At 24.1% G+C, this 27,500-nt stretch overlaps 9 protein-coding genes across 9 annotated transcripts in view; 5 read left to right on the top strand and 4 right to left on the bottom strand.

Annotated features, from left to right (window-relative positions):
* The window catches only part of tipA (protein phosphatase 2C-related protein), a gene marked incomplete at both ends in the record, with an annotated part of 2,448 nt that extends 1,125 nt beyond the window's left edge, over positions 1-1,323 (top strand). Inside the window, one exon of the mRNA XM_635496.1 lies at positions 1-1,323. This exon is cut by the window's left edge and continues 930 nt beyond it. Within this exon, the coding sequence (XP_640588.1) occupies positions 1-1,323 (1,323 nt within the window).
* A 999-nt stretch (positions 1,324-2,322) lies between these two features.
* Positions 2,323-7,182, top strand: DDB_G0281809 (RapGAP/RanGAP domain-containing protein; the record flags this gene model as incomplete). Its single annotated transcript, XM_635495.1, has 1 exon — positions 2,323-7,182. The coding sequence occupies one exon, from the start codon at positions 2,323-2,325 to the stop codon at positions 7,180-7,182; it is 4,860 nt and encodes a 1,619-aa protein (XP_640587.1).
* A 1,111-nt stretch (positions 7,183-8,293) lies between these two features.
* On the top strand, positions 8,294-8,673 carry DDB_G0281697 (hypothetical protein; the record flags this gene model as incomplete). The annotated part of the gene is made up of 2 exons (XM_635494.1): positions 8,294-8,422; positions 8,563-8,673. The coding sequence occupies 2 exons, from the start codon at positions 8,294-8,296 to the stop codon at positions 8,671-8,673; spliced, it is 240 nt and encodes a 79-aa protein (XP_640586.1).
* Positions 8,674-9,196: 523 nt separating this feature from the next.
* DDB_G0281695 (hypothetical protein) lies at positions 9,197-10,797 on the top strand (the record flags this gene model as incomplete). Its single annotated transcript, XM_635493.1, has 3 exons — positions 9,197-9,254; positions 9,329-10,354; positions 10,625-10,797. The coding sequence occupies 3 exons, from the start codon at positions 9,197-9,199 to the stop codon at positions 10,795-10,797; spliced, it is 1,257 nt and encodes a 418-aa protein (XP_640585.1).
* On the bottom strand, positions 10,619-11,594 carry imp4 (U3 small nucleolar ribonucleoprotein protein; the record flags this gene model as incomplete). The annotated part of the gene is made up of 2 exons (XM_002649107.1): positions 10,619-10,888; positions 11,004-11,594. 2 exons carry the CDS (start codon positions 11,592-11,594, stop codon positions 10,619-10,621), a joined length of 861 nt encoding a protein of 286 aa, XP_002649153.1.
* A 1,155-nt stretch (positions 11,595-12,749) lies between these two features.
* DDB_G0281693 (hypothetical protein) lies at positions 12,750-13,850 on the bottom strand (the record flags this gene model as incomplete). The annotated part of the gene is made up of 4 exons (XM_635492.1): positions 12,750-12,778; positions 12,879-13,059; positions 13,093-13,095; positions 13,218-13,850. 4 exons carry the CDS (start codon positions 13,848-13,850, stop codon positions 12,750-12,752), a joined length of 846 nt encoding a protein of 281 aa, XP_640584.1.
* Positions 13,851-15,847: 1,997 nt separating this feature from the next.
* On the top strand, positions 15,848-20,495 carry gefP (Ras guanine nucleotide exchange factor; the record flags this gene model as incomplete). Its single annotated transcript, XM_635491.1, has 2 exons — positions 15,848-16,200; positions 16,340-20,495. 2 exons carry the CDS (start codon positions 15,848-15,850, stop codon positions 20,493-20,495), a joined length of 4,509 nt encoding a protein of 1,502 aa, XP_640583.1.
* A 969-nt stretch (positions 20,496-21,464) lies between these two features.
* On the bottom strand, positions 21,465-22,130 carry rpl19 (S60 ribosomal protein L19; the record flags this gene model as incomplete). Its single annotated transcript, XM_635490.1, has 2 exons — positions 21,465-21,913; positions 22,019-22,130. The coding sequence occupies 2 exons, from the start codon at positions 22,128-22,130 to the stop codon at positions 21,465-21,467; spliced, it is 561 nt and encodes a 186-aa protein (XP_640582.1).
* Positions 22,131-23,516: 1,386 nt separating this feature from the next.
* Positions 23,517-27,500, bottom strand: part of kif7 (kinesin family member 7) — a gene marked incomplete at both ends in the record, with an annotated part of 4,101 nt that continues 117 nt past the window's right edge. The window contains 4 exons of the mRNA XM_635489.1: positions 23,517-24,184; positions 24,332-26,773; positions 26,891-27,214; positions 27,284-27,500. The exon at positions 27,284-27,500 is cut by the window's right edge and continues 117 nt beyond it. Coding sequence (XP_640581.1) covers positions 23,517-24,184; positions 24,332-26,773; positions 26,891-27,214; positions 27,284-27,500 — 3,651 coding nt within the window. The remainder of the gene's footprint in view (positions 24,185-24,331; positions 26,774-26,890; positions 27,215-27,283) is intronic.

Genomic DNA, 27,500 nt, shown 5'->3' with positions numbered 1-27,500 from the left:
TCAATTTCATTGGATCGTGTAAAAAGTCAATCAAATATGGGATCATTACGTGGTATTGATTTAGCACCAGTTGTAATTGGTAGTGTACAAAATCAATTCCCTAAATTTTTAATAGTGGATCCAAAGAATGATACTTTCACCAGTACAATCAATGGTCCATCAGCCGATGCATTAGAGTCAACATTTCATAGTTGTTTTAATAATAATTTCTATGCTCGTACAATTTCAACCTATCCTCACTTACCAAATCATCCAAAACGTGAGGGTGACCCAATTTGCGATCATTTCTGTGTACAAATTCAAGCAAGTCGTATCATTGCAGCCGTTGCTGATGGTTGTAATTGGGGTTCCCGTCCAGCCGAAGCTGCAACCAGAGCATCCATTAGTTTTGTTGATTTCATGAGCAAAGCATTGTCTTCAGAGATTCAAACCGTTCAAGACGCTGGTAATCACATTTTATCGGCCTTCAATTATGCACATAATCGTATTGTCGAAGGTAAATCCGATATTTGGGAAGCTGGTACCACAACATTATTGGGTGGTGTATTGGTTGAACTTCAACAAAGCGAAGCATCAAAACCAGAACCATCATCACAATTGGGTCGTTCAGGTGTAAATAAACCAGTTATAGGAGCAAACTTTGCCAATCTCACCGGTAGTGGTATCGTTTCCAATGGCCTATCGGCTTCAGTAAACAATGCTGGTTCCATTGTAAAGGATATCAATGCTCCACCATCGAAATGGGGTTTCATTTGTGCTTCAGTTGGTGATTGTAAAGCTTTCCACTATTCTGCCAGCTCAAAGAAATTCACAGATATCACAAAGAACAATCGTGGTAATGTTGATGATCCAAAAGATCCAGGTGGTCGTCTTGGTCCATACGTTGCCAATGGCCAACCTGATCTCAGAAATCTTTGTCTCCACTTTTTACCTTGTAATGAAAATGATATCATCGTATTGATCTCTGATGGTGTCCATGATAATTTAGATCCTCAAACCGTTGGTTGGACACCAAGAGATCTTCAATTGAACTATGAAAATTGGTCCGATATGGAACCTGATAAGGCTTTGGAAGCTAAAACCAAATATACTCAAGAATTCCTCAAGAAAAAACTTAGAACTCATGATCAAGAACAAGATCCTATCACCGCCAAATTTATCACTGAAAAATTGGTTGAACATTGTGTTGAAACCACTAAATCTTCAAGAGAATTCATGGTTAATTTCCCTAATAAACCTTTACCTGATAATCTCAAAGAATATAAAGGTAAAATGGATCATGTAACATGTGTAGCTTTTAAAGTTGGAAAACATGCTCTTTAAAAAAAAAAAAAAAACCTAACAGTAAAGAAAAATAATTTTTGGAAAAATAAAAAAAATAAAAATAAATGAAAAAAAATAAAAATAAATGAAAAAAAATAAACCTTTGATATAAATAAAAATCAAGATCAAAAAAACTTTAATTTCTTCGTGCATCGCACAAGATTTTTTAACATTGTTTTTTTTTTTTTATATTTTTTTTTTTAAAATTTTTTGTGTATAACATTTCTATGTTTTCTTAAAAAAAAAAATGATTAAAAAAAAAAAAAAAAAAAAAAAAAAAAAAATAAAGAAAAAAAAAAAAAAAAAAATTTAATTTCTTCGTGCATCGCACTAGATTTTTTAAAACACTGTTTTTTTCTTTTTTTTTTTTTTTTTTGTATTTTTTTTTTTATTTTTTTTTTTTATTTTTTTTTTTATTTTTTTTTTTTTTTAATTTTTTTTTTTTAGTTTTTATTTTTTAATTTTTTTTTTCTCAGATATTTTTTTTATTCAATTCTATGATTTTGTTGTAATTTTTATAATAATAATAAAATTTTTTTACTTTTCTTTTTTTCACCCCCATCCTTTATATAATTTTATTTTTTTTGGTAATTGATCTCGAATAAAGGGTGTGATTGGTTTTTTTTTTTTTTTTTTTTTTCTCTAAGATTGATTGTTCATATGTGTAATATTATCAGAAAATAAAAAAAAAAAAAAAAAAAAAAAAAACCATATACCGCCAAAATGTTTCTTGACTGGGCCTCATCCATTAATTTATTGGGATCTGAAAAGAGTAAGTAATGGCATCTTATTATTAGTTATTTTAGTTTCTTTTTTTTTTTTAGTTTCTTTTTTTTTTTTTTTTTAAAATTTTTTTTTTTTTTTTCTTCTTTTTATTTTTTATTTTTTTTTTTTTAATAAATAAATCAAATCAAATAAAAAAATCAAATCAAATAATAAATAATAATAAAATAATAATAATAAAAAAAAAAAAAAAAAAAAAAAAAAAAAAAAAATATTATGATTACAAACTCATTTACTAATAATTTTCAATTTATTAAAGATACGGGTATTTTAAAAGATTTTCCATTATCAGTTAAGAGAATATTAGTATTTCAAACAGTTAATTTTTTATTGGAGCCACCAAATGGCAATACACAATTTATAGTAACAAGTAAAGAACATTTACAATGGATTATGGAAATTACAGAACAAGGTTTCCTTTTACCAATTGAAGATTCTCAAATCATCTTACAATGTATTGAATTATATAAGAAATGGTTATTTGATCCAAAACATAAACCAACACCATTAATTGATGATGATGATGAATATTTTCATAAGAAAATTATTGAACATTTAACTTTAATTTTTCAACCAAGATCATATCCACATTATATTAGTATGAGTAATAATAATAGTAATAATAATAGTAATAATAGTAATATTAATATTAATAATAATAATAATAATAATAATAATAATAATAATAATAATAATAATAATAATAATAATAATAATAATAATAATAGTAATAATACAAATAGCGGCAGTAATAATAAAGAATCAAGTAATAATAATTCACCAATATTATCAAGTTCAAATTCAGGATCAGGTAGTAGTTTAAGTTTAAATAAAGATAAAGAAGGTGGTGGTAGTAATAGTGGAAGTTTTTTAGGTGTAAATCAACAATCATCACCACCACCTCAACAAATATCTGCAACAACAACAGCAGCAACATCACCAACAACACCAACAACACCAATTAAAGATACATTACAACAACAATTTTTACAACAAGAGGTTGGTGGATTTAATGAAGTAGTACAACAACAACAACAACAACAACAACAACAACAACAACAACAACAACAACAACAACAACAACAACAACAACAACAATCACCATCAATAACAACTGGTACAGTTAAAGGATCAAAATATAGAGAATCAGTTATGCCAGGATCATCAATGATGGTACAATCATCAACAACAGCTTTATATAGTTCAAATAATTATAGTGGTAATGTACAATTACCAAATATTTCAGTTAAAGAATTAATTGATAGTCATTCAGTATTATGTCAAAAAGTATTACAAATCTATTTGGAGATGTCACGTGGTACATATTCACGTTCATTCTCAACCGATACATTGGAGCATTGGAATCGATTGATGTTATCAATTACCGATTGTATACTTGGTATTCATTCCAATAGTGATGAAATGTTGGCACGTAATTTATGTCCATTACTTTTGAAGACATTATTTGAAGTTTGGTTACAATCTAAAACTTTGAATCCAACCCTATGGAATTCACTCACAAAGTATGCTCAAGGCTGGTTCCACCATATGCCAACTGTCAATCAATGGAATTTGACATGTTTGGCATTGACAACTCCATTGGTGCAATCAATATACACCAATGATCATCAGTCTAAATCAACCATAACCATTAGATTGGATGAAACAAGTATTGAATTTGAAAAAGAGTATCTATACTATGCATGGAATCGTATACTAAACTTGATTGGTAACCCAAATCAAATTAAAAGTCCTGCAATCTTCTCAGAGGCAATCACTGGTATCTTTCATTTGGTTTCAATGTTTTTATCAGTAACCAATGATGGTAATGCCATTTTACACATTTTCGGCTCATGGATTTTCGAAGCTGTTAAAACTATCAAACCAGGCTTTGATGAAGGTATTTCATTGGGTAGTGAAATTCTATTACATATTTTCCTATCTTGTTCAAGAAAAATAGAATTCCTTCCAATTTATCTAAGTTGTTTCTACACTTGTATCAGTGAAGCACTTTGGTGTGATGGTAAAATACTTAGAGACACAATCATTCATTCTCAAAATATTTTCAGTTCAGGTTTACCAGGTTCAAGAATACTCATTCCATCCTACATTCGTGCACTCAATCATATTTTAACCGCTCAAGGTACAAATGATCCAGAGTTACGTAGATGTGCTATAAAAATATTGGGTTCAATACTTTGTTTACCAAATCGTTATGAAACTGTTAAATTTCATAATTTCTTCCCTGGTCGTACGATTGACCCATATCCACCATTACCAAATGATATCATCGATGGTAAACATAATGAATTAACACTACCACCAAATGAAATCAATACCTATGACGATTTAAAACCACATTTAGCTTATTTAATTCTCTCTGCATTAAATACTGAAATGTCCTCTTCAAATTTGTTGACTTTAATTTGGTACATTATGTTCTACCAATTGGAGTACCAACATCAACATGTCAAACCTTATCCAGATGGTAAATTAATCACTTCCTCTTTCATTCATCAAAGTATTAATACAATCTTAAAGAAATGTTCTTCATTTACAAATCAATGGTCTCATGATGTAATCTTAAGTTCTTTCCAATTGTTATCAGATTTGGCTAGTCAACATCAAAGAATTCCAAACTTTTTAGAGAATGCAAGTACCGTAGTAAGAAAGCTATGTAAATTTATCACTTTCAAATGTAAAGAAACTAATATGTCCCCTGAAACTGAAGATTTAATTTCATTGGGTTGTTCAACTATCGCTGATTGGGTTGTTGTAAGCCCTTGGATTTTCGAAGGCAATTATTTAACTGATACAAGTACTTTCTATATGGTTTTCAATGCTTTGTCAGTTGCAATGGGTGCAAAGAGTCCAAATGATATTATCTCTTCAAATGCTTCAATTTCATCTTCAGTTTCAAATACTGGTATCTCTTCAATTGGTGGTGGTGGTAGTAGTGGTAGTGGTAATTCCTCACAACCATCCTCTACTGGTAGTGGCAGTGGTGGTGTTGATAGTGGTAGTAAATCAAACTCCTCCTCCTCCTCCTCCTCACAACCATCTTCAACTGGTGGTAGTGGTAATAATAGTAATAGTGCCAATGGTGGTTCATTTAAAAGACCAAAACCATATATTAATAATAACATTTCACCAAAAGTTAAAGAAGTTGCACAATGTGCTCTTAAAGCAATTATGAGTAAAATTAGTTATTTCCCAAATCCATATAATGCTACACCAACCAATACCTCATCAAAAGTAACCGAATCTGATATCATTACACAAATTAAAGCAAAAGCAGAGAAACATTTAGGTATAAAGAATTTCCCATCTGAACAAAGTTTACGTTTCTATGCAATTGGTGATTCAATCATTATCACTGTCATTGATCAACCATTCACTTCAACTAGTTCAAGTCCATCCGATAGTTATGTTACATTAATTATTCGTGATATGTCTGGTAAATCAGTTATAAATTCACAATTAGCTTTCTTACCATTTAAACAAAGAGAAATTAGTGAAATTCAACAACCAATTACAAATGAAAAAGAATCACAAATTGATGATGGTGATGATTCAGTTCCAACTAATACTACTGCTACTACTATTGATAATACTATTTCAAATAATAATACTACTACAACATCAAATAACAGTATAAAATCAACATCAAATAATAAAGTACCAATTAAAAAGAGATCACAATATAATTGTAATGAAGAACCATTTATATCATCTTATATTGAAAATGTTGAAGATTTTGGAGATTTATCATCATATATTGAAAAACATATTGATGAAAATTTCACAAAATTAATTGATAATCAAATGGAAGTTGAAAAACAAAAACTTTTTGCAAATAAATATTCACTTACTCCATCAATTACAACACATCCACCAGTTTTAAAAACTTCATTCAATGGTGATTGTAAATTACAACAAGCTCGTATTCTATTGACACATTTAGGTTTCTTAAATCAAGAGAATAGAAATAAATTGACACCATTGGAGAATAGTGTTCAATTTTTCCAATCTTTAAATATGTTGGATAGTGTCTCTGAAAGAGTTCAAATTAAAATACCAATTATCTATGTGAAAAAGGGTGACTCAACCGAAGACGATATCTATAATAATGTCACTAGTAATACTACTCAAGATTATCAAGATTTCATTGCATCACTTGGTTGGTTAGTACCAATTTCAACTCATACTGGTTTCTTGGGTGATTTAGATAAAAAGAATCTTACTCATGGTCAATTTACACCATACTATGCAACTCATTCACGTGAAATGGTATTCTTTGTTTCAACAATGATGCCAAATTCTGATATTGCAAATAATAGTTCTCAAGAACATAAGAAAAAACTTATAAACAAAACAAACGTATCAGTCATTTGGTTCAATGGTTCAATTGAAGTCTATGAAAAGACATTATTGGAAACTTTCCCACACGCAATTCAAATTGTCATTACACCACTTGAAAATGATCTATTCCGTTTGAAAACACTCAGAAAAGCTACTCATAGTAATCGTATGAAAACTGGTCCTGTCAATGATGAAATTATCATTAGTAAACATATACTTGCCAATGTCATTAGATTATCAGTGGTCAATTCAAATCAATCCCTATTGAATCTTAGTTCTGGTGATGGTAAAACTCAACATATATATACCAATCGTAAGAAACTTATCTCTGATATCACTGAAAGTTTCAAGCATGATATGACCATTCAAAAATTCTATGAATTCCATTTCGAACCTTTGGATCAATCACAACTCTATCAAAATACTGAAAATCTACCAATGGCAAATAACTTTAAATTCGTTAAAACCTCTTCAGTTAATCTTTTCAGAAAAGATAGAACTCAATCAGCTTTAATTGGTACTTTCACTTTACCTCCTCCACCAATTTCTCCAACCATATCTCCACAACCTTCTCCACATCTTTCAAGTAGTGGTGGTAGTTGGGCAAGTAGTAAAGGTGGTTCTACTCAACCAACAACTCCATCTGGTAGAACTAGTAATTTCTTATCAAGACGTCCAAATTTATCTCAATCTGAAGATCAATCTCATAAATAATTAATTTTAAAAAAAATATATATATAATCTCAAATAAATAATAATAATAATAATAATAATAAAAAAATAACATTGTATTTTATTTAGAAAAAAAATTTATTTATTATTATATATATTGCATTTTAAATATTTTAAATTAAAAATAATAAATAATAAAATATAAAATAGTTTCATTTTTAATAAATCTAAAATGAATTTAAAATTTATCAAAGCCAACAAAAATAATTATGGCTTTTCTTGAAAAAGATTTTTTTGAATTCCAAAAAAACCCAAAAACTATTAATAAAATTATGGCTTGGCTGGTGCAATGACTGGGTAAATATAAAGGATTATATTAATGGATTATATTAAATTTAATTTTTTTTTTTTCCTCCAAGATTTTTTTTTTTAATATTTAAACTTTTATGAAAAAATGAAATGTTGGTGTAAATATTTTTATTTTTTTATTTTTTTTTTTTTTTTGTTATCCCAGATTTTAATTTTTTATTTTTTATTCATCCCTTTTTTTTTATATTTTAGTTATTTTATTTAACAACAAACACTGTTCTTTTTCTTTTATTTCTTTAAGTTTATCTTTGTCGAATTCAATGCCAAAACCATCATTATATGTTTCTTGAAGATCAGCTAACATACAGAATATTAAGACGATTTTGTTTAAATTATCCAAATTTCCTCGGTATGTTGAAATTATTTTAAAATGATTAATTTTTAAAAAAAAAGTTTTCCACATACACACGGTTGGAGCTTACAAAATTAGGTAAAGATATATCTAGAAAAAAAAATAATAAAATAATAAAAAATAAAAAATACCAATATTATAATTTTTTGACTTGAGGAAAAAAAAAATTATTATGTGAAGGGGTAAAAATTTTTACATAAAATTTAATTATGTTAATCGGGATGTTAAATATTTCTTTAAATTTTTTTTTTTAAGTGTTGTTTTTTTAATTAAATAAATAAATTCATAATTATTTCCTTCTATTAATAAAAAAAAAAAAAAAAAAAAAATTCATAATTATCTCCTTCTATCAATAAAAAAAATAAATAAATTCATAATTATTTCCTTCTTTTAATAAAAAAAATGGTAAACTCTTGACCAAGAAAAAAGCAAATGACTCAACCAAATTTAATGTTGTATTCTTTTGGATTAGAACCTGATATTATAGATAAATTATTAAATTTAATTAATGAAAATGAAGAACTTAAAGAAAAACGTACTAAAGATAAACATATAATTTGTGTGGGTGTTTAATATTAAAATAAAACTATAAAAAATAAATATAATAATAAAAATAAAAATAAAAATAAAAAATAAAAATAAATGTTGAAAATGAATAAATTAATAACATTATTTTTTTTTTATTTTTTTTTTTGTGTTAGACTCTCTTGTGGTGGAAACAATATCTTCCAATTAATGAGATATGTGTTACTTTTGGTATTAGTCCAAAAACATTTCAAAATCACTATAGCCAAACCATTCGTTCACTTTGAGTTGTATGCAAGGAAATAATGGAAAAGAGATATGATAACTTGTTGAATCAGTTGGCTTTTTAAAACATCCTATATCTAATGTGCTTTATCGTGCAATTGCTGCTGAATCTACCTCTATTGTTATTGAAACTCCCACTGATTACCAAATCCAAAAAAAATTACTACTCTGGTAAAAGCAAAAGTCATGTGGTTAAATTATTCGTAAACATGATAGCTTTCCAATCTTGGGTAATTATTTTAAATAACCAAATCACTACCTCTTACCTTAATACTTTGTTATTAATTTTTATTTTATTATTATTATTATTATTATTATTATTTTATTATTATAATAATTATATATTATTGGTATTTTTTATTTATAAAAATTAAAATCTGGGAAAATTAAAAAAAAAAAAAAAAATTTAAAAATTAAAAAAATAAAAAAAATAAAAATATTTACACCAACTTTTCATTTTTACATAAAATTTATTTTTATTTTAAAACTTTTTATTTTTTGTATCTATTCTTTCTATTTATTAAAATGGATGATTTAAATATTTTTAAAAATAATTACTTTAAAGCCGAAATTAATGTTGGAGGTAAAAAAAATAAAAATAAAAATAAAAATAAAATAAAAAAAAAATACTAATCCAAATATTATAAAATATTACAGGAACAATTATTGAAGACACTCAAAGTGTTAAATGTCTATTCCATGGAATAACTAATGAACTAATTAACCTAATTGACAATTCCAAAAAAGGAGACTTTATTTTATTTTGTGTTGCTTGGTTTACAAATTTAGACATTTTAAAAAAATTAAAATTGGCAAAGAATAAAGGAGTGAGAATATTAATTGTGATATTGAAAGAGCCATGGTTAATTAAAAATACAAAACTAATGACAAAATACTCCAATTTGAATAATATGGATGATCTAGAAAAGAAAGATTACCTTAAAATATTTAAGGAGTATGGAAATGAATTTTGCCTAAAAAAAATAGTTGACTGGAACTCTTTAAATTTTGAAGAAGATACGGTTCGAGTATGCGGAAAAATTCAAACAAATCCTTCAGAATATATTTCTCGTATGCATAACAAATTTATTGTTTTTGGTTCATTTGAAAATGGTAAAATTGAGCCAAAAACTGTTTGGACTGGATCTTTTAATATATCTATAGCTGCTGGGAAATCATTTGAAAATGTTATAATATTAAATAGTACAGAGGCTGCATCGCAATATCTAAAGCAGTTTTGCCTTATTTTTTTTTTATCCGAGCCTTTAGAGACTAAAAATTTAATAATGTCCCCCAATGTTACATATGACACTTTCAAAGCTAAGGAGAATGTTCTTGTAAGAACCTCCTCACTTCTTGAAGATGAAGTTGAAGAAGATAAAAAAGTATTCTGGTTTATGTCAGAAATAATTAAAACTGATACCAGTACTGGTTCCGCAACTGTTAAATTTCCAATTGGTTTTAAAGAAAAAATCCCATTCTGTAACATTCAAAGTTCAAAATTAAAATTAGTTAAATTATTTAAAGATTTTCAAAAGGGTCTTCTTTATATTATTAAAAATAAGGATAAAAACAGTTATAAAAGTGGAAAGCTAATAGAAAAAACCAAGAAAGATAATGAAATAATCTTAAATTTTGAATTGGTTCATGAAAAAAATAAAATAATTGAAAAGAAATTTAATGGTAAGATAAAAAATATTTTCTTATCAAACGAAGTATATTAAAGAAAATCTAAATAAAATTTAATTATATTTTATTTGATTTTAATATTAAAATAAAAAAACATAAAAAATTTTAAATATTTTATTTGTTTTTAATTAGCAATAATTCTTAAAAAAAAATTTTAAATATTTGGTTTTGATACTACACTTAACTAATTATATTTTTTTTTTTTTTTTTTTTTTTTTTTTTTTTTTTTTTATTAATTTTTTTTTTTTTTTTTTTTTTTTAAAGGAATAATCTATTCTTTGTACTATTCATGTATGGTTTGTATACCCATTCAAGGTCAGCTTCATCTTGATCAAGAGTACCCAATTGAATTTTATAAAGTTTTAATTCAAATCTTGGACCAATTTCCTTTAAAATTACATTTTTATAACCATCCTTTTCATAAATATGATGTCTAAATGAAATGAAATCATTATCATTTGAAAATGTAACAACTCTTCTACTATCATCCTTTGGTACTGGGAATAAATATTTTAATATATTTTCGGTCTAAATTTAATTAATAAAAAAAAAAAAAAAAAAAAAAAAAATATTAGTATTATTAATTTTTAAAAATAAATATATATATATATTATAAATATTAATTGTTATTATTAATAATTACTCTTTCACCTAATGGAGTTGTAAAATTATGAAAAATTAAATGTGGAAAAGCTAAAGATGGTGGTGTTGCTTCATCGATATCATGAATCATAACACAATTTTTAATTTCAAAATAAGCAGTTGGACCATATGGTAAATGAGAAATTACTAAACCAACTGGTTCACCACGATGTTCATGTGCAATTACCAAATCGGTTACATCATTGGCACGACATGCATCAACCAATTCTTTGACGACATGTGCACCTCTATTCATTTTTTGAGAATTTGGGAATAACATTCTTAATTCCTTTGTGAATTGAATTAAACGTGAACTTGGTTCTCTACTTGTTGTAACTAATACTTTTGGATCTTGAATACCTGCACGTGCATATTCATCATCAATTGATTTTGGTCTATTACCATCTAATTTATCTAATTTCATCTCATCTCTATGTTTAAATTCAAAATCAACCAATTCAGTTGGAATTGGTTTACCTTCATCCAACGCTTTCTTAATTCTTCTCTTTTTTTCATAATCTTCTTTATCTGCTCCTTCTAAATTCTTTCTATATAAATATTCTTGTCTTAAACGTGCATTTCTTCTTAACATTTTTTATTTATATCTATTTTTTATATATTGAACTATTTTTTTTTTTTTTTTTGGATTTTCAAATTTGGATTTTAAAACTTTTGATTTTTTTATTTATTATTTTTTTCGATTTTGTTTGTTTATTTTAATCTATGTACAAAAATTATTATTAATACTATTAGTAGTATTAATATTATTAATCAAGAAAAAAAAAAAAAAAAAAAAAAAAAAAATTAAAAAAATTCGTTTTTTAGAAAAGTTTTCGTTTGACGAACGAAAATTTTAAAAAAAAAAAAAAAAATAAAAAATAAATAAAAATTAAAAAAAAATAAATAAAAAATGGAAAATAAAAAATATTGATTGTTTTAATGTTTATCTGTAATCTATACTTAAATGTTATTGAATGAAAAAAAAAAAATTTCAAAATTTTTTTAGGTAACCTTTTTTTGGATAAATAAATTATCTTTACAGAATTATGAAAAAAATAATTCTTGTCGTTCAACTTATTTTCCAAAAACAAAGAATAATATCCACACAAAAAATATAAGAGAAAATTATTAATCTTAATTTTTTTTTTTTTTTTTTGGATTATCTATTTTAATTATTTAATTATTATTTATTTATTTATTTATTAAAATGAGTTTAAAATAAAAAAAAATAAAAAATATTAACATATGGAAGGAAATTAAAAAAAAAAAAAAAAAAAAAAATTGAAAGATTAAATATAAGAAATAAAAAAAAAAATAATAATAACCCTATCTAATAAAAATGATTATTTCCAATACAACCTGATTTATTTTTTTATCAATTTTTTATTATTATTATTTTTGTAGAGTATTGGACCAACAATGACTCATCAGGCATTTAATTAAATAAAACTTAAAGATTTTGAAAAAAAAAAAAAAAAAAAAAAAAAAAAAAAGATAGGAATAGATTTTATCTAAAACCCATAAAAAAAAGTGATTGATAATTTTAAAAAAATTTTGTTTCTTTTATAAAATAAAAAAAATGGAAGTAACTTGGTATTATATTTTTAAAATTAAAATCCATAAAAGCCTATTAGTTATTGAATGCGTTAATGACTAAAAAAAAAAAAAAAAGAAAAAAAAAAAAAAAGGAAAGAATTATTTCTTATATTGCACAATTATTTATTATTTATTTATTTATTTATTTAAATTATGATTCTATTTTAATTGTAAATACACCTAATTATTTTAAAAATAAAAAATATATTAATATATATATATGTGTATATAAAGTGATGAAAATAATCCAAATGATATTTGTTTTATGATTAAAACTTACATGTGCTAACTTGTTGAATATCAAAAGTAACAATACATTTAAAACCAAAATTTGACATTGCACCTTTAATTAAACCTGCTGTAAATTGAACATATTCTGAACAATCTTTATTACTAGCTGATGAATCAAATGATAAATGTTGTAACCATTGAAATTTAGAATCTGTTAATACAAATACACCCTAAAAAAATAAAGAAGTTAATATTAAATTGACACCCTAATAATAATAATAATAATAATAATAATAATAATAATAATAATAATAATAATAATAATAATAATAATAATAATAATAATAATAATAATAATAATAATAATAATAATATATCAAATACCAACTTTATGATTAGTTTTTAAACCATCAATAGTTTTCTTAAAAACTGTTGTCCAAAAAACTTTACAAATGAATTTAACCGCATCTAATAATTCAGGGAATAATGCTGTATCTAATGATAATCTTTCTACTAATCTGTGACCAACTTTAAATCCTAATTTATCTAATTTCTTATGAGCTTGTTGTTTATCTGATGATGATTTCATAATGCAATCTATCATTTCTATATAAAAAAATTCAAAACAACTTGCACTAATTAATCTAGACTGAGTTGTAAATGGTTGTAATAATGTTTGTTGTTGTTGTTGTTGTGGTTGTTGTTGTCCTAATAATCCTAAATTATTTGTTGATGATGTTATTGAAGATTGTTGTTGTTGTAAACCTGCACCACCAGGTGTTACCATACCACTAAGGTTATTTGAACTATTACTATTTATCATATGGTGATTTGGTATTGGTGAGTTTGTAGCTGATAGTGAATTTGCTGTTGTATATGCTGATGTTTGTAATGGTGTTGTATATGGGGTGCCCACTGAGTTTGATTTTCCACCTCCAACCCCTCCTATTGTATTCTGTGTGGTTGTTTGACCTCCTACATTCGTTGTATTTATGGTTGGGTTTGATAGTGGATCTGACATTGTGTTATTTAAAGTTTTTGGAAAAAAACAAAAAATTAATAAAAAAAAAAAAAAATTAAAAAAAAAATAAAAAAAAAAATAAAAAAAAATAAAAAAAAAAAATAAAAAAAATTAAAAAATGGTTTTAAAAATCCCAAAAACAAAACTAGTTTTGTTATTAATTAATTTCTATCCAAGCTCAATATTTGTTTTAAATAAAATAAATTGAAAATAAAAAAATAAAAAAAAAAAAAAGAATAAAAGTAATAAAAATGAAAAATTAACAAAAAATATAAAGAAAATAAAATAAAAAATAAAAAGAATTAAATGAAAAGATCCATTTTATTTTATTTTTTTATATTAATTTTAAATCTTTAAATTTTTTTTTTTTTTTAAATTTTTTAAAATTAGATTTTTATTTTTATATTTTTTTTTTTTTTATTTTTTTTTGAAAAAATTTTTAATTATTGATTTATAATCAGAACTAAAGAAACTATTTCTATAGAATTTTCTGCCAAATAAAATATTTTTTATTTTTTTATTTTTCCCTTTTTTTTTTTTTTTTTTTTTTTATTTTTCTTCTAAACAAAAAAAAAAAAAAAAAAAAGAATATTGTAAAAAAAAAAAAAAAATTTATTGTACAAAAAAAAAAAAAGAATATTCTATAAAAAAAATAAAAAAAATAAAAAAAATATTGTATATAGTTTATTATTTTTTATTTTTATTTTTTTTTTTTTTTCTTCCAATCACACAATTGCAATTGGCCTTGTCCAACCACAAAAAAAAAAAATCAAAAAAAAAAATTAAAAAAAAATAAAAAAAATCAAAAAAAGATATTTATAAAAAGTTTCATTGTGTGTGTATATAATTTTTTTTTTTTTTTTTTTTTTAAAAATAGATACAAATAGATAATAGGTTTTCCCATCATTTCACATAATAACATCGGAAAAAATTATTTATTTTTTTTTTTTAAAAAAAAAATCCTTTTTTTTTTTTTTTTTTTTTTTTTTTTTTTTTGAAAAAAAAGAAAAAAAAAAAATTTACTTTGACTGTATTAAAATTTTAAAATTTTATAAACGAATCTCTCCCAAAATTTTGCAGTTTTTTTCTTTAAATTTTTGATTTTTTTTTTTTTTTTTTTTTTTTTTTTTTTTATCCTCATAATACAAATCAAAACAATTGAAAAAAAAAAAAAACCTTATTATTTTTTTTTATTTTTTTTTTTACAATAATAATAGAAATAAAAAAATAAATCCAATTAATTTATCCCTAAACCCAACTTTTTTGTAACAATAGTAAAATAAAATTAATAATTGTATAAATATCAACAATTAATTAATAAATAATAATAATAATAAAAAAAAAAAATAAAATAAAAATAAAAAATAAAAAAAATTAAAGTAATAAACCAATCAAAATACAATTATTTATTTTATAATAAAATTTTTAATATTCACATAAATTATATAAATAGAACATAATATTCGATACATATTAGTATATAAATCTATTAAAAAATTTTTAAAAAAAAACCAAAAAAAAAAAAAAAAAAAAAAATAATGGTAGATCAAGGTATGTGTTTTAAACAAATAAAATTTTTTTTTTTTTTAAAAAAAAAAAAAATAAAGATGTCACGCACACACTACTATTACACACTGCGAATTATAGATTTTTATTCAATTTCAAAAACACACATCTAAAATAAAATAATAAAAATTAAAATATTTAGTGGAAAAAAAAAAAAATGTTGTGTTGCATGCTATATCAAAAAAAGAAAAAAAAAAAAAATTACTATCATTTATAAACAATAAACAATAAACAATAAACAATAAACAATAAACAACAAACAATAAACAATAAACAATAAACAATAAACAATAAACAATAAACAATAAACAATAAACAATAAACAATAAACAATAAACAAAATATAAAAAAAAAAGATAGATAGATAGATAGATAAATAAATAAAAATAATAATAAAAAAAAAAAAAAGTAATAATAAATAATAAAATAAAATGAATGATTCAACACAAATTTTAGATGAAAGTGGGGATTTTTCATTTTTAAGTTTAAATGAAAATAAAAGTAGAAGTAGAAGTACTTCAACTTGTAGTATAAATAGTGTTGAGATAATAGATGGTGGCAGTTGTGATAGTAGTGGTGATGATGATAAAAACAATAGTTACTTAGATGAGGAAAAGAAAAGAATTTTAAGAAAAACTTATTTATATTTTAATGCTAACAATAAAAAAACTCAATTAAATTTTATTATAGATAACCAAGTTTTAGATTGGATTTTCAATCAAACAAAAACAAAAATATCAAAACCAATTTGTGAATCTTTAAAAAATGGTGTTGCTCTTTGCAAGTAAATATTAAAAAAAAAAAAAAAAAAAAAAAAAAAAAAAAAAAAAAAATGAAAAAAAAATTAATAAACATAAAATTTTCTTTTTTTTTTCTTTTCTTTTTTTTTTTTTTTTTTTATCTCTCTCTTTTATTTTATACAGAATAATAAATTTAATTAAACCAAATACAATTAAAAAGATAAATTTAAATTCATCAATATTTTCTTATAGAGAGAATTTAACAAATTTCACTAAAGGATGTGAGTCGATTGGTATGACAGAGGATATGTCTAGATTTCAAGAGTTGGTATTTGAAGATAAAGAGAGTGCGGTTCTTCAACTTTTATATTCTTTAATGAAATTTAGTGAGAAAATATTACCAAATACAATATCAACATCACCACCTTCACAATTAAATATTTGTAAATCACCAGTTTTATTAAAAAAAGCAGCAGCTCAATCATCATCATCATCACCAACTACCTCAACTTCAGCATCGACATCAACCTCAACATCTCCATCATCATCGAATGAATCAATAGCAAAACCAATTTTATCAGCATTATCATCATCATCTTCGACATTATTTTCAGCAGCTCCAACCCCAACATCTACAAATACTGTACCATATAAATTTATAGGCCATAGTAAATCAAAACTATTTGGTCAACAACAACAACAACAACAACAACAACAACAACAACAACAACAACAACAACAACAACAACAACAACAACAACAACAACAACAACAACAACAACAACAACAACAACAACAACAACAACAGCAACAACCACCACCACAAACATCAACTTGTACAACAACACAACCAACAACAACAACAACAGAAGAACATAAATTAGCACCACCACCACCATTAATAGTACCAAATACATCATCATTACCACCACCACAACCAACCACATCATCAATAATTAAGAAAGCTGCACCAGCTCCATTGAAAAAACCATCACCAGCAAATACATCATCAAATTCGTTATTAAATCATTTACCTCCACCACCATCATCATCATCAACAGCATCATCAGCAATAAATACACCAATATCAACACCATCAACATCAAAATCAAATAGTTTTCAAAAACCAAATAATAATTTTCAAAAACCAATACAAATTGCACATGTCGAACCAATCATTGAAGAGAATGAAATAGAAGATAATACCAATAATAATAATAATAATAATAATAATAATAATAATAATAATAATAATAATAATAATAATAATAATAATAATAATAATAATAATAATAATAATAATACCAATGATAATATTAATAATAATAATAAAAATAATAATAATAATCAAAATGAAAATGAAGATGAAGTTAAACCTGTACATTCACCACCAAAAGTTAGACCACCATTACCATCAAGAGTTGGTAGGGGTCAATTATTAAGATCATCCTCAGAAGAGATTCAATTTGATATTGAAAATGCAAGTGTTTCAGAGGCACCATCGCCTGTTATGACAATGAATGAGGACTATTCAATTGTCACAGACGCTAACTCACTTACAAATCATTACAATGGTGCAAATGAATATACAACAACAACAACAGCAGCAACGACTAATTTACCAAATGAATCATCTTCAAGAAGTAATAGTGCAAGTAGTAATGGAGATCAAAATAATAATAATAATAATAATAATAATAATAATAATAATAATAATAATAATAATAATAATAATAATAATAATAATAATAATAATAATAATAATAATCTACAACTACCTGCAAAGATTAATAGTGAACCCAATAATCAATATAATACTATTTCAACATCATCACCATCCACAACTGGTACAATTTTAGAATCACCAAATGGAAGTTCAATATTTTCGCAACCATTAAACAATAACAATAATATTAATAATGAAAATAATAATAGTAATAATAGTAATAGTTTAGTTACATCATCATCACCACCACTATCATTACCAGCATATAGTGCAAATGGTTCACCAAATTGTCCACAAGGAAAGAAACAAAGATCAGGTACAAAACTAAGGAGTTTCTTTGGTGTTAAATCAAAACCAGAATCAAAAAGTGTTTCTAATTTCTATGGAGTTGGTAATAGTATAAACCAACCACCATCCAATTCATCACCAAAACAATCACCTGTACCAAATAACCCACCATCAGTATCACAATCATTTTTAAATCTATCAATGAATAGTAAATCAAGTAAAAAGAAAAAAGATAATATATCACCTGATATAAATTCAAATTCAAATAATAATAACAATAATAATAATAATAATAATAATAATAATAATAATAATAATAATAATAATAATAATAATAATAATAATAATAATAATAATAATAATAATAATAATAATTTAGAAGAGGATGAAAATCCTTTAACAATGTCAAATCAATCAGCTAATTCATTAAAATCAAGTGGTAATCATTTTGAAGATGATATCACCAATGGAAATAATAATATTAGTCAAAATCAAAATCAAAATCAAAATCAAAACCAAAACCAAACCCAAAATCAAAATCAAAATCAAAATCAAAATCATATTAGTCATAGTAATAGTATTAGTAGTGGTAATTTAAATAATCATGTAAATCAAAATAATAATGTAAATGAAGAATCAGTAGATAGTGAATTAATGAAAGCATTATCAAAAGTGGAATTTTTATTTAAGGATCGTAAAGTTTTAAAAGAAAGAATTAATTTTACGTATCCAGAGAAATATTTAAAATTTTTTGTAAATATGGATGAATTAATTCAAATTGATAATAGTACAACCTTTTTAACAGAGTCATTGTTATCAAAGAGACCAAGTCAACAATTGGAATTATGTCATCAAGAAGAACGTAGATTTTTAAGTGAAATTGTAACACTTCAAAATGTTTTAAACGTTGTTGAAGAGAATAAAAATTTAATAACACGTACTGAAGAGATGCAAAAAATGATTGATTCTCTAATGAAAGAGAAGAAAGAATTAATTAATGAAAAGAATACATTGGCATCAATGTTGGCAAAAACTAAACAACAGCAACAACAACAATCAAATGATACAGTATCTCAACGTAAAATGGTTGATGATGGTATAGTGTACAACTATAATCATGGAAAATACGAAATTAAAGGTGGTACAACAGAGAAATTAATCGAGCTATTATACAATTCAGAATTTATTGGTTCAGATTATTTTGAAACTTTCCTTTTAACCTATCGTTCATTTGCATCACCAAAGAGAGTTATGGATGTTTTAACCAAAACTTACAATGAGAATTACAGTGTCGAAGGTAATGCAACTGATGATGTTGAAAAACGATTGGAACTTGATCAATTCAATAAACAAAGAAAGGATACTCATTTGAAGATTTGCAACTTTTTAAAACGTTGGGTTGAAAAACATTTCTATGATTTCGATCAAGATCTACTTCAAGAGTTTAATACCTTTATTGCAAATTGTCGTGTTATAAACCATCAAGATTTCCTTCAAAAGACATTGAATAAAAAGTTGATTCCATTGAGTTCTTCAGAGTTAAAACTAGTTTTTAGCACACCAACACCGGCACCAATCTTACCAAAAACTCCAATCACTTGTTTTGAAGATATGGATCCAGCAGAGATTGCACGTCAATTGACTTTGATTGAATTTAATCTCTTCAAGAATATCGCCAACAAGGAATTCCTCTCTCTATCATGGCAAAAACAAGATAAAGAAAAGAGATCTCCAAATCTTTTAAAGATGATCTATAGATTCAATGAAGTTAGTAATTGGGTAACCTCTACCATCGTAAAGGAAACTACAAACATAAAGAAACGTGCTTCCTACCTTAAAAGATTCATTAAATTGGCTGAAGAACTCCGTAAACTAAATAATTTCAATGGTGTTTTCGTAATTGTATCGGGTCTTCATTCTGCTTCTGTAAATAGATTAAAAAATACTTGGGCTGAAATTTCAAAACAACAACAAAAACAATTTGAAGAGTTTGTCGCTTTAACCTCTCCACAAAGTAGTTTTGCCTCCTATCGTTTAGAACTTAGACAGTCAACTGGTGCCTCTATTCCTTATTTAGGCGTTCATCTCTCTGATTTAACCTTTGTCGAAGAAGGTAATCAAGATAAATTGGAAAATGGTTACACAAACTTTTCAAAATGTCGTCTCATTGCTGAACAAATTAAAGCAATCCAAGAATTCCAACAAGAACCTTATAATTTAAGAGAAGTTGAAGAAATGATTCCTTTCATCACTCATAAAGCTGTTCCTGAATCTGAATGTTTCAATTTATCTTTAATTTGTGAACCAAGAGAATCTGTCAATTAAAAAAAAAAAAAAAAAAAAAAAACTAAAAAAAACTATTAAACTAAAAAAAAAAATTAAAAAAAGAATAAAATAAACAAATAAATAATAAATAAATAAAAAAAAAAAATAAAAAAAAATAAAATAATTTTAATAATATTTTTGTTTGGATTAAACCTGAAATTTAAAAAAATGTATAGAAATTAATTTAATTTTTTATTATACAAAATTATAAAATAGTTTATTAAATTATTTAAATAATTTTGTATAATAAAAATTGTTAAGAAAAATAAATATTTATTTTTTTGGTAATCCTCCACATTTATGTCATACCCACGTTCAATCTTTTATATTCTGTAAATTTTTTATAATTTTAAAATTCTACTTTTTCTAGTAATTGGTGGATTGCACCAACCACAACCATAGCTGCACTTTTTTATTACCAATACTTTTTTTTAGTTCTTTATAATCTTCTTCATTTTTATATTTTATAAACCATGATATTTCTTTTTCATCGCCATTGTTATTATTAAAATAGTTTTTTCTTTTTTTTGTTGTTAGTTTGAATTTGTTTTATTTTCGTTTAAATAAAATCTTTATAATTATTATTAAAATCTTTTATAATTATTATTAAAATCTTTTATGATTATTATTATTATTCTATTAAATAATTTCTTTAATTTTGAAATTGGTTTTAAAAAACCATTATTATTATTAAACTGTCAACTCCCCAACTATTTTTATAAATTTTTAAAATAAAAGTTTCATAACACACAATAATATCATTAAAACATTATAATAATTACAAATGTATCTTTAAAGCTAATTATAAAAACATAAGTTGTTCAAAAAAAATAAAAAAGATTTAACTCTAAAACATTTAAATTCAATCACATAAAAAAAGGAAATAAAAATTAGGAATGATAAGAATAATAATTAATGGAAATAAATTTAAATCTAAATAAAATATTAAAAAAGATTGTATTATTTATTTTAGTTTGATGAAACAATTTCTTTGGCGGCAGATTTAGCAGCACGTCTGTCTTTGATTGATTTGTTCTTGTTTCTACGGGCTTGAGCTTGATCTTGGATGAGTTTTTCTCTTAATTTTTCAGTCTTAGATTTGACGATGTATTCAATTAAGGTACGTTTGTTCTTGAAGACATTACCTTTGGCTTTGAGGTATAACTCTCTGTAAGAGTGTTTATCGATTTTCTTGGCTTCACGGTATTTCTTTAAGAGTCTTCTTAAAACTCTGATTCTACGGATCCAAAGAATCTTGGATGGGAGACGAGCTTCACGGGTACCTAATCTGTTACCAGCACCTCTGTGACGACCTAAACGTTTGGCAGCGTTGTGTTCTCTAGCACGTGAACGAGAGTGGACAACAACTGGTTTACGCATGATGAAACCGGTAGCGATGAGTCTACGGACGTTATCTCCTATAAATTTTCAATTTATAATTTCATTATCAGTTTTATGTTTTTTTTACTACTAATTATTTGATTTTGATTGATTTGAATTTTTTAAAAAAATATAATACTTACTTGAGTTGGCCATGGCAACATCAGCAATTTCATTTGGATCGATCCAAACTCTACCTTTGCCGCATTTGAGAATAGAGGCAGCTAATCTCTTTTGTAATTTAAGAGAGACCATTTTGTTGTTTTAGATTTTATAAGGATTGTCTAAATAATAGAGATAATGAAAGGTTAGTGACTAATTTTTAATTGTGTTTTAAAAAAAAAAAAATTTGGAATCGAAAAAAAAAAAAAAAGTGACTGAAAAAAAAAAAAAAAAAAAAAAAACCGAAAATTTTTACGGAAAAAAAAAAAGTGATGATAAAAGACTGATGGTTTGTTATTTTATTTTTTTATTTGCCCTGTTGTATTATTATTTTATTTATTATTGTGTTGTATTATTTTTTTTATTATTATTGTGTATTTTTTTCAAAAGATTTTTATATGGTGATGTATTTTTATTTTTAATCAATTTTTAAAATTGGCAACCAATAAATTTTTTATCTGTATTTTCACATAGTCTATTCTCCATGTCTACTGTTTAATATATCCTAGTCAAGGATAAATTAAACAAATAAAAATAAAGGTTTCAACTTGAATAATAAAAATTGTAGTTGATTTTTTAAAATTTCTCTACAATCAGATTGTAAATTTCTAAATACCAAACTATTTCTACCATTTAAAAATCTATTTTTATTATTATTATTATTATTTTTTTTATTTTTTTTTTTTCTTTTTTTTTATTTTTTTTTTTTTTATTTTATTGCTTTTTATTATTATTATTTTTTTTTTTTTTTTGCTATCTTTATAATCATATGTGTACTTGGGTTCTGTCTTTAAAATCTTTTTATTTTTATTTTATTTTTTTTTTTTTTATTTTATTTTTGCCTTACAAAAAAAAAAAAAAAAAAAAAAAAATCGTAAACAAATAATGTGTATACACATACCAAAAACTCGAACAACTTAGAAGTAAAAAAAAAAATTCAAAAAAAATTGAAAAAAATTTTGATAGACGCATAAAAACACAAAAAAAAAAAAATTGTTGCGAGAGGGGTAATTTTGCCCAATTTTTATACATAGTTTTTACATAGCCCAATGTAAAAATTTTTTTTTGTGCCAACGCTTAATTTTTTTGTTATTTTTTTTTTTTTATAGATTATTTGTTTTTCACTGAATTTTTTTTTTTTTTATGGAGAATTAATCTTTTTTGGGTTTTGATTACTTTTATTTTTTTTTTTGTTTATTATTATTTTTTTTTTTTTAGATTCTGATTATTTTTATTTTTTTTTAAATTTTAAATCAAAATAAATTTTAAATCAAAATAATAACTTTTTTTTTTTTTTTTTTTTTTTTTTTTTATTTTACCAAAATGAATTATTTGATTTTTTTTTACTTTTTTTATTTTTTTTTATTTATATTATTTTATTTTATTTTTTGTGTAGTTTACTAAATAGTTAATGGTTTTTTTTTTTTTTTTTATTTTTTTTTTTAATTATTTTTTTTTTTAAAATTTGATTAACATGTTTTATTTAAACCAATTCCAAATTTTATAAATATTTTCAACAAACCAAGATTTCTTTTCAACATAGAAAGATTTGACCCATTTAACAAATGGATTTGGAATCAATGCGATTGGAGCATCTTCAAGTTCCTGAACTTTTCTTTTTAATTCTTTGACTTCATTTTGAATCTCGGTCTTGTCAGAATTCAATTTAATAACAAGAACACCCAAAGATTTCTTATCACCTTCCAAATTTAATATTTGGGTGGATAAAGTATTTTTATCATTTCTAAGGGAAATTATTTGATCTTCCAATACCTTTTCACCTCCTTTTTCTTCATTTAAGACTCGTGATTCAATTAATTCTATTTTTTCTTCTTTTTCTTTAATCTTATTATCCTTTTGTTTAATTTCTTTTTCCAATTTTTCGATTTCACTTGTTTTATTTTTCAAATCCAATTTAAAGTTTTCAATCAATTGGTTTTGTTCTTTTGATTGTTCTGAAAGTTGATCTATTTTGGTTATATAATTGTGTTGTTGTTGTTGTTGGTCTAAATCTCCATTAACATAATTGTTTGTTTTAAGTTTATGGATTGCCCTTTTACATTCGATTGAATTAATTACATCGTCTCCAGAAAATCTTAAATCAATTGCAGATCCAAAAATTTTTGAAACAGCAGTCTCTAAGTGGTCTAAAATAAATAAATAAATAAATAAATAAATAAATAAATAAATAAATAAATAAATGAATAAATAAAAAAAAAAAAAAAGAAAAGAAATTAGTGTGTGTATTTTTTTTTTTTTTTTTTTCTTAAAAGTTTAAAAAAAATAATACAAACTCATTTCAATTAAATGATTGTAGGCAGTATTAAAGCTTGACATTTCATCATAATATTGTTTACTGTTTCCACCATATAATTCTTTAGCTAACGAAATTTGGTTGTGTTGGGCGAGTGATATTTTTTCATTTGTTGGGTAGTCAGAATAGATTCCTAATTTATTCAAATAACCTCTACGTTGGACTAATCTTTCTTTATATTCTGGAAGATATAAACATAAGAGTGAGCTTGAAACTAAAGTTATGGTTAAAATTATGGTAAAAATAATCCAGGATCTACGTTTGTTAAAATTTTTTTTTTTAATTGATGTTGTTGTTGATGATGATGGAGATGGTTCTTTATTACTTTTTATTGAAATGATTGTTGGATTAGTGGAAGTTGTTTGAAGAATGAGGGGTTGTTGTTGTTGTTGTTGTTGTTGTTGTTGTTGTTGTTGTTGTTGTTGTTGTTGTTGTTGTTGTTGTGGGGTTTCAAATTCTTTAATTGTAATATTTCCATTTTTGTTAAATATTGATTTGGTTGGAGTTGCACCAAAATCACCACGATGATGATCGTTTTTAAATGTATTTAATAAATTATTTTTACCAGAGTGAGTATCTTCGTCACTATCAACGATGACATCTTCATTTTCATTATCCTCATTTTCTTCATCATCATCATCGCCAAATGAAAGAATAGCAGTATCATTTGGTTTACGATTGCTTGATGATCCCTCTTCTTCAATCTTTGAGAAACCAAAATCATCAATGCTATTGATATCATTTGTATTTGATGGTATATTTGTTGTTTTTGTGAGTTTAGTAGTTGTAACGGTTGTTAAGGTTGTAGTAGTTGTAACAGGTGGGGGAGCTGGTAATGTTGAAGATTCTACAGTTTCAATATCTAAAAGTGATGTAGAATTTGATAATGAAGAAGGTTGAATGGTTTCTCTTTCGATTGTTGATGTAATAGTTTTATCAGATTTAATAATTGTAAACTCTATTGGATCATCAATACCTGATGGATGTGATGCATTCATATCTATTGTAGTTATAGTTGTTGTTGTTGCATTTGAGGTGGTTGATTTAATATCTTCATCATCATCATTATGTTGTTGTTGTTGTTGTTGTTGTTCATTTTCTCCTTTGGCTATTAAATCATTAAAAAACTTATCATTTTCATCAGATGATGGTGGAAAATCTTTAGTTTTAAAATAGCTAAAGAGAGGAGGAGAATTATTGACATCCATACTCTTTGATGGTGATAAATTTGGTGATGAAGTAATATAAGAAGTTGATACTCTCAAACCACCACTATTACTATTGTTATCATTGTTTATGTTGTTGTTGTTGTTGTTATTATTATTAATGTTGTGATCATTTAAATCAGAAATCTCGGGAATTTTAATATCTTTTAATGAACGATTTAAATAACCATCACTATCGTTATTGATTTCACCATTATTATTATCATCTACATTGTTATTGTTGCTATGATGATCATCGTCATCATCATCATCATCAGAAATATTGCCTAAAGTACTATTTAAAATTATATCCTCAATATCAGGTTCATCATCTAAATCTCTTAAATCTTCAACTTTAATTGAATCAAAGCTAGAATTATTTTGATCACCATCTTTTTGATTATTTTCTTGTTGATATTGATTTGATTCTTCTTGATATTGATTATTGTTATTATTATCATTATTATTATTATCATTATTATTGGTATTATTATTTTCATCAACATTATTATTATTATTAATATGATCATTTAAATCATCAAAAATGATTTTACTATTTTCACAAGTATTTTCAATTTCTTTAAAAGTATTATCAAATGAATGATTACTTGAAATTTGACTATTTAATAACTCTAACTTTTGATTACTTTCTACAACCATTTTTTGATTATTTTCCAATTGAATTAAAAGATTATTAATCTCTAAATTTTTACTTCTTGTAATCTCTTCACACTCTTTACGACTTTTCTCTAAATCTTTAGCTAATTTAATGATGAATAACTCTAATTCATGATATGTGATTTTTTTGTTAATCTTTGGTTGATTTTTAATGGTTTTTGCACGTGTACCAAATTGAAGTGTTGTAATGGTTTCATGTTCATTGTTATTACTTGGTGAACAATTGATGATTAGTGATGTCTTTGAGTTACCACCTAATGAATCTTGTAAAACTCTAGTGAGTTTACTATCACGATATGGAACATAGTTTGCACCACATGTCAATGCATTAATAACTTTACCCAATGCTGATAATGATAAATTAATATTCTTTGCTTCTTGCATACGATCACCTTCTGCACCAGTTTTATGTGCTCTCTCACTACCTGCTAAATCTACCAAAAATAATTTTGAAATTTTTGAACTTTCCATTGATAAATTTTGTTGTGATAATTCAATCATTAATACTGAATGACTTCTTGAACTTGCAGCACTCATTTCTTTTTTAAATAAAAAAAAAAAAAAAAAAAAAAAAAAAAAAAAAAAAAAATAAATAAATAAATAAATTAGTTTCCTAAAATAAACCCAAATAAATAATAATATAAATAAATACATACTTGTTGAAGCAATTGCTCTATTATTATTTGAAATATTTAAAAAATTATATGCTTCTTCAATACTTGTGATAACTATTTCACTTATACCTTCAACATAGATGCCATTTTGTTTGTGCTCTCTAATGTTAAGATTACTTTTTGAAGCATCATAAAGATCATAAAGTTTCTCATTATACAATTCCAATGCAGATATTTTCAAACAAAATGCAAGTGATAATGAAGTATCTTTTTCTCTCATCTTTGAAATACCCACAAAAATACTCTCGATAACTCTAGGAATGATACCATGTGAATCTGGATCACCAACCATTGTAAATGTTTTACCTGTAATTATAAATTAATTATTAGTAAATATATAATAAATAAATAAATAAAAAAAAAAAAAAAACTAACCTGATGCAGTTTGACCATATGCAATAATTGTACCATGATAACCATCCAAGAAATCATTTACTATAGGTTCTGCAACATCTTCAAATATTTGAGATTGTGTCTCTTGGTAACCAAAGATACGATCGAATGTAAATTGAGGACCATTGGCTCTAATTGAGATAGACTTTGAATCGAAAAAATGTACAATAGAATGTTCGTTTCTTCCTTTCTCCAATTC

The sequence above is a fragment of the Dictyostelium discoideum genome (genome assembly GCF_000004695.1).
Source record: "Dictyostelium discoideum AX4 chromosome 3 chromosome, whole genome shotgun sequence".
Taxonomy (NCBI): Eukaryota; Evosea; class Eumycetozoa; order Dictyosteliales; family Dictyosteliaceae; genus Dictyostelium; species Dictyostelium discoideum.
The sequence above is the reverse complement of the archived record's forward strand: the minus strand, read 5'-3'. Positions and strand labels throughout refer to the sequence as shown.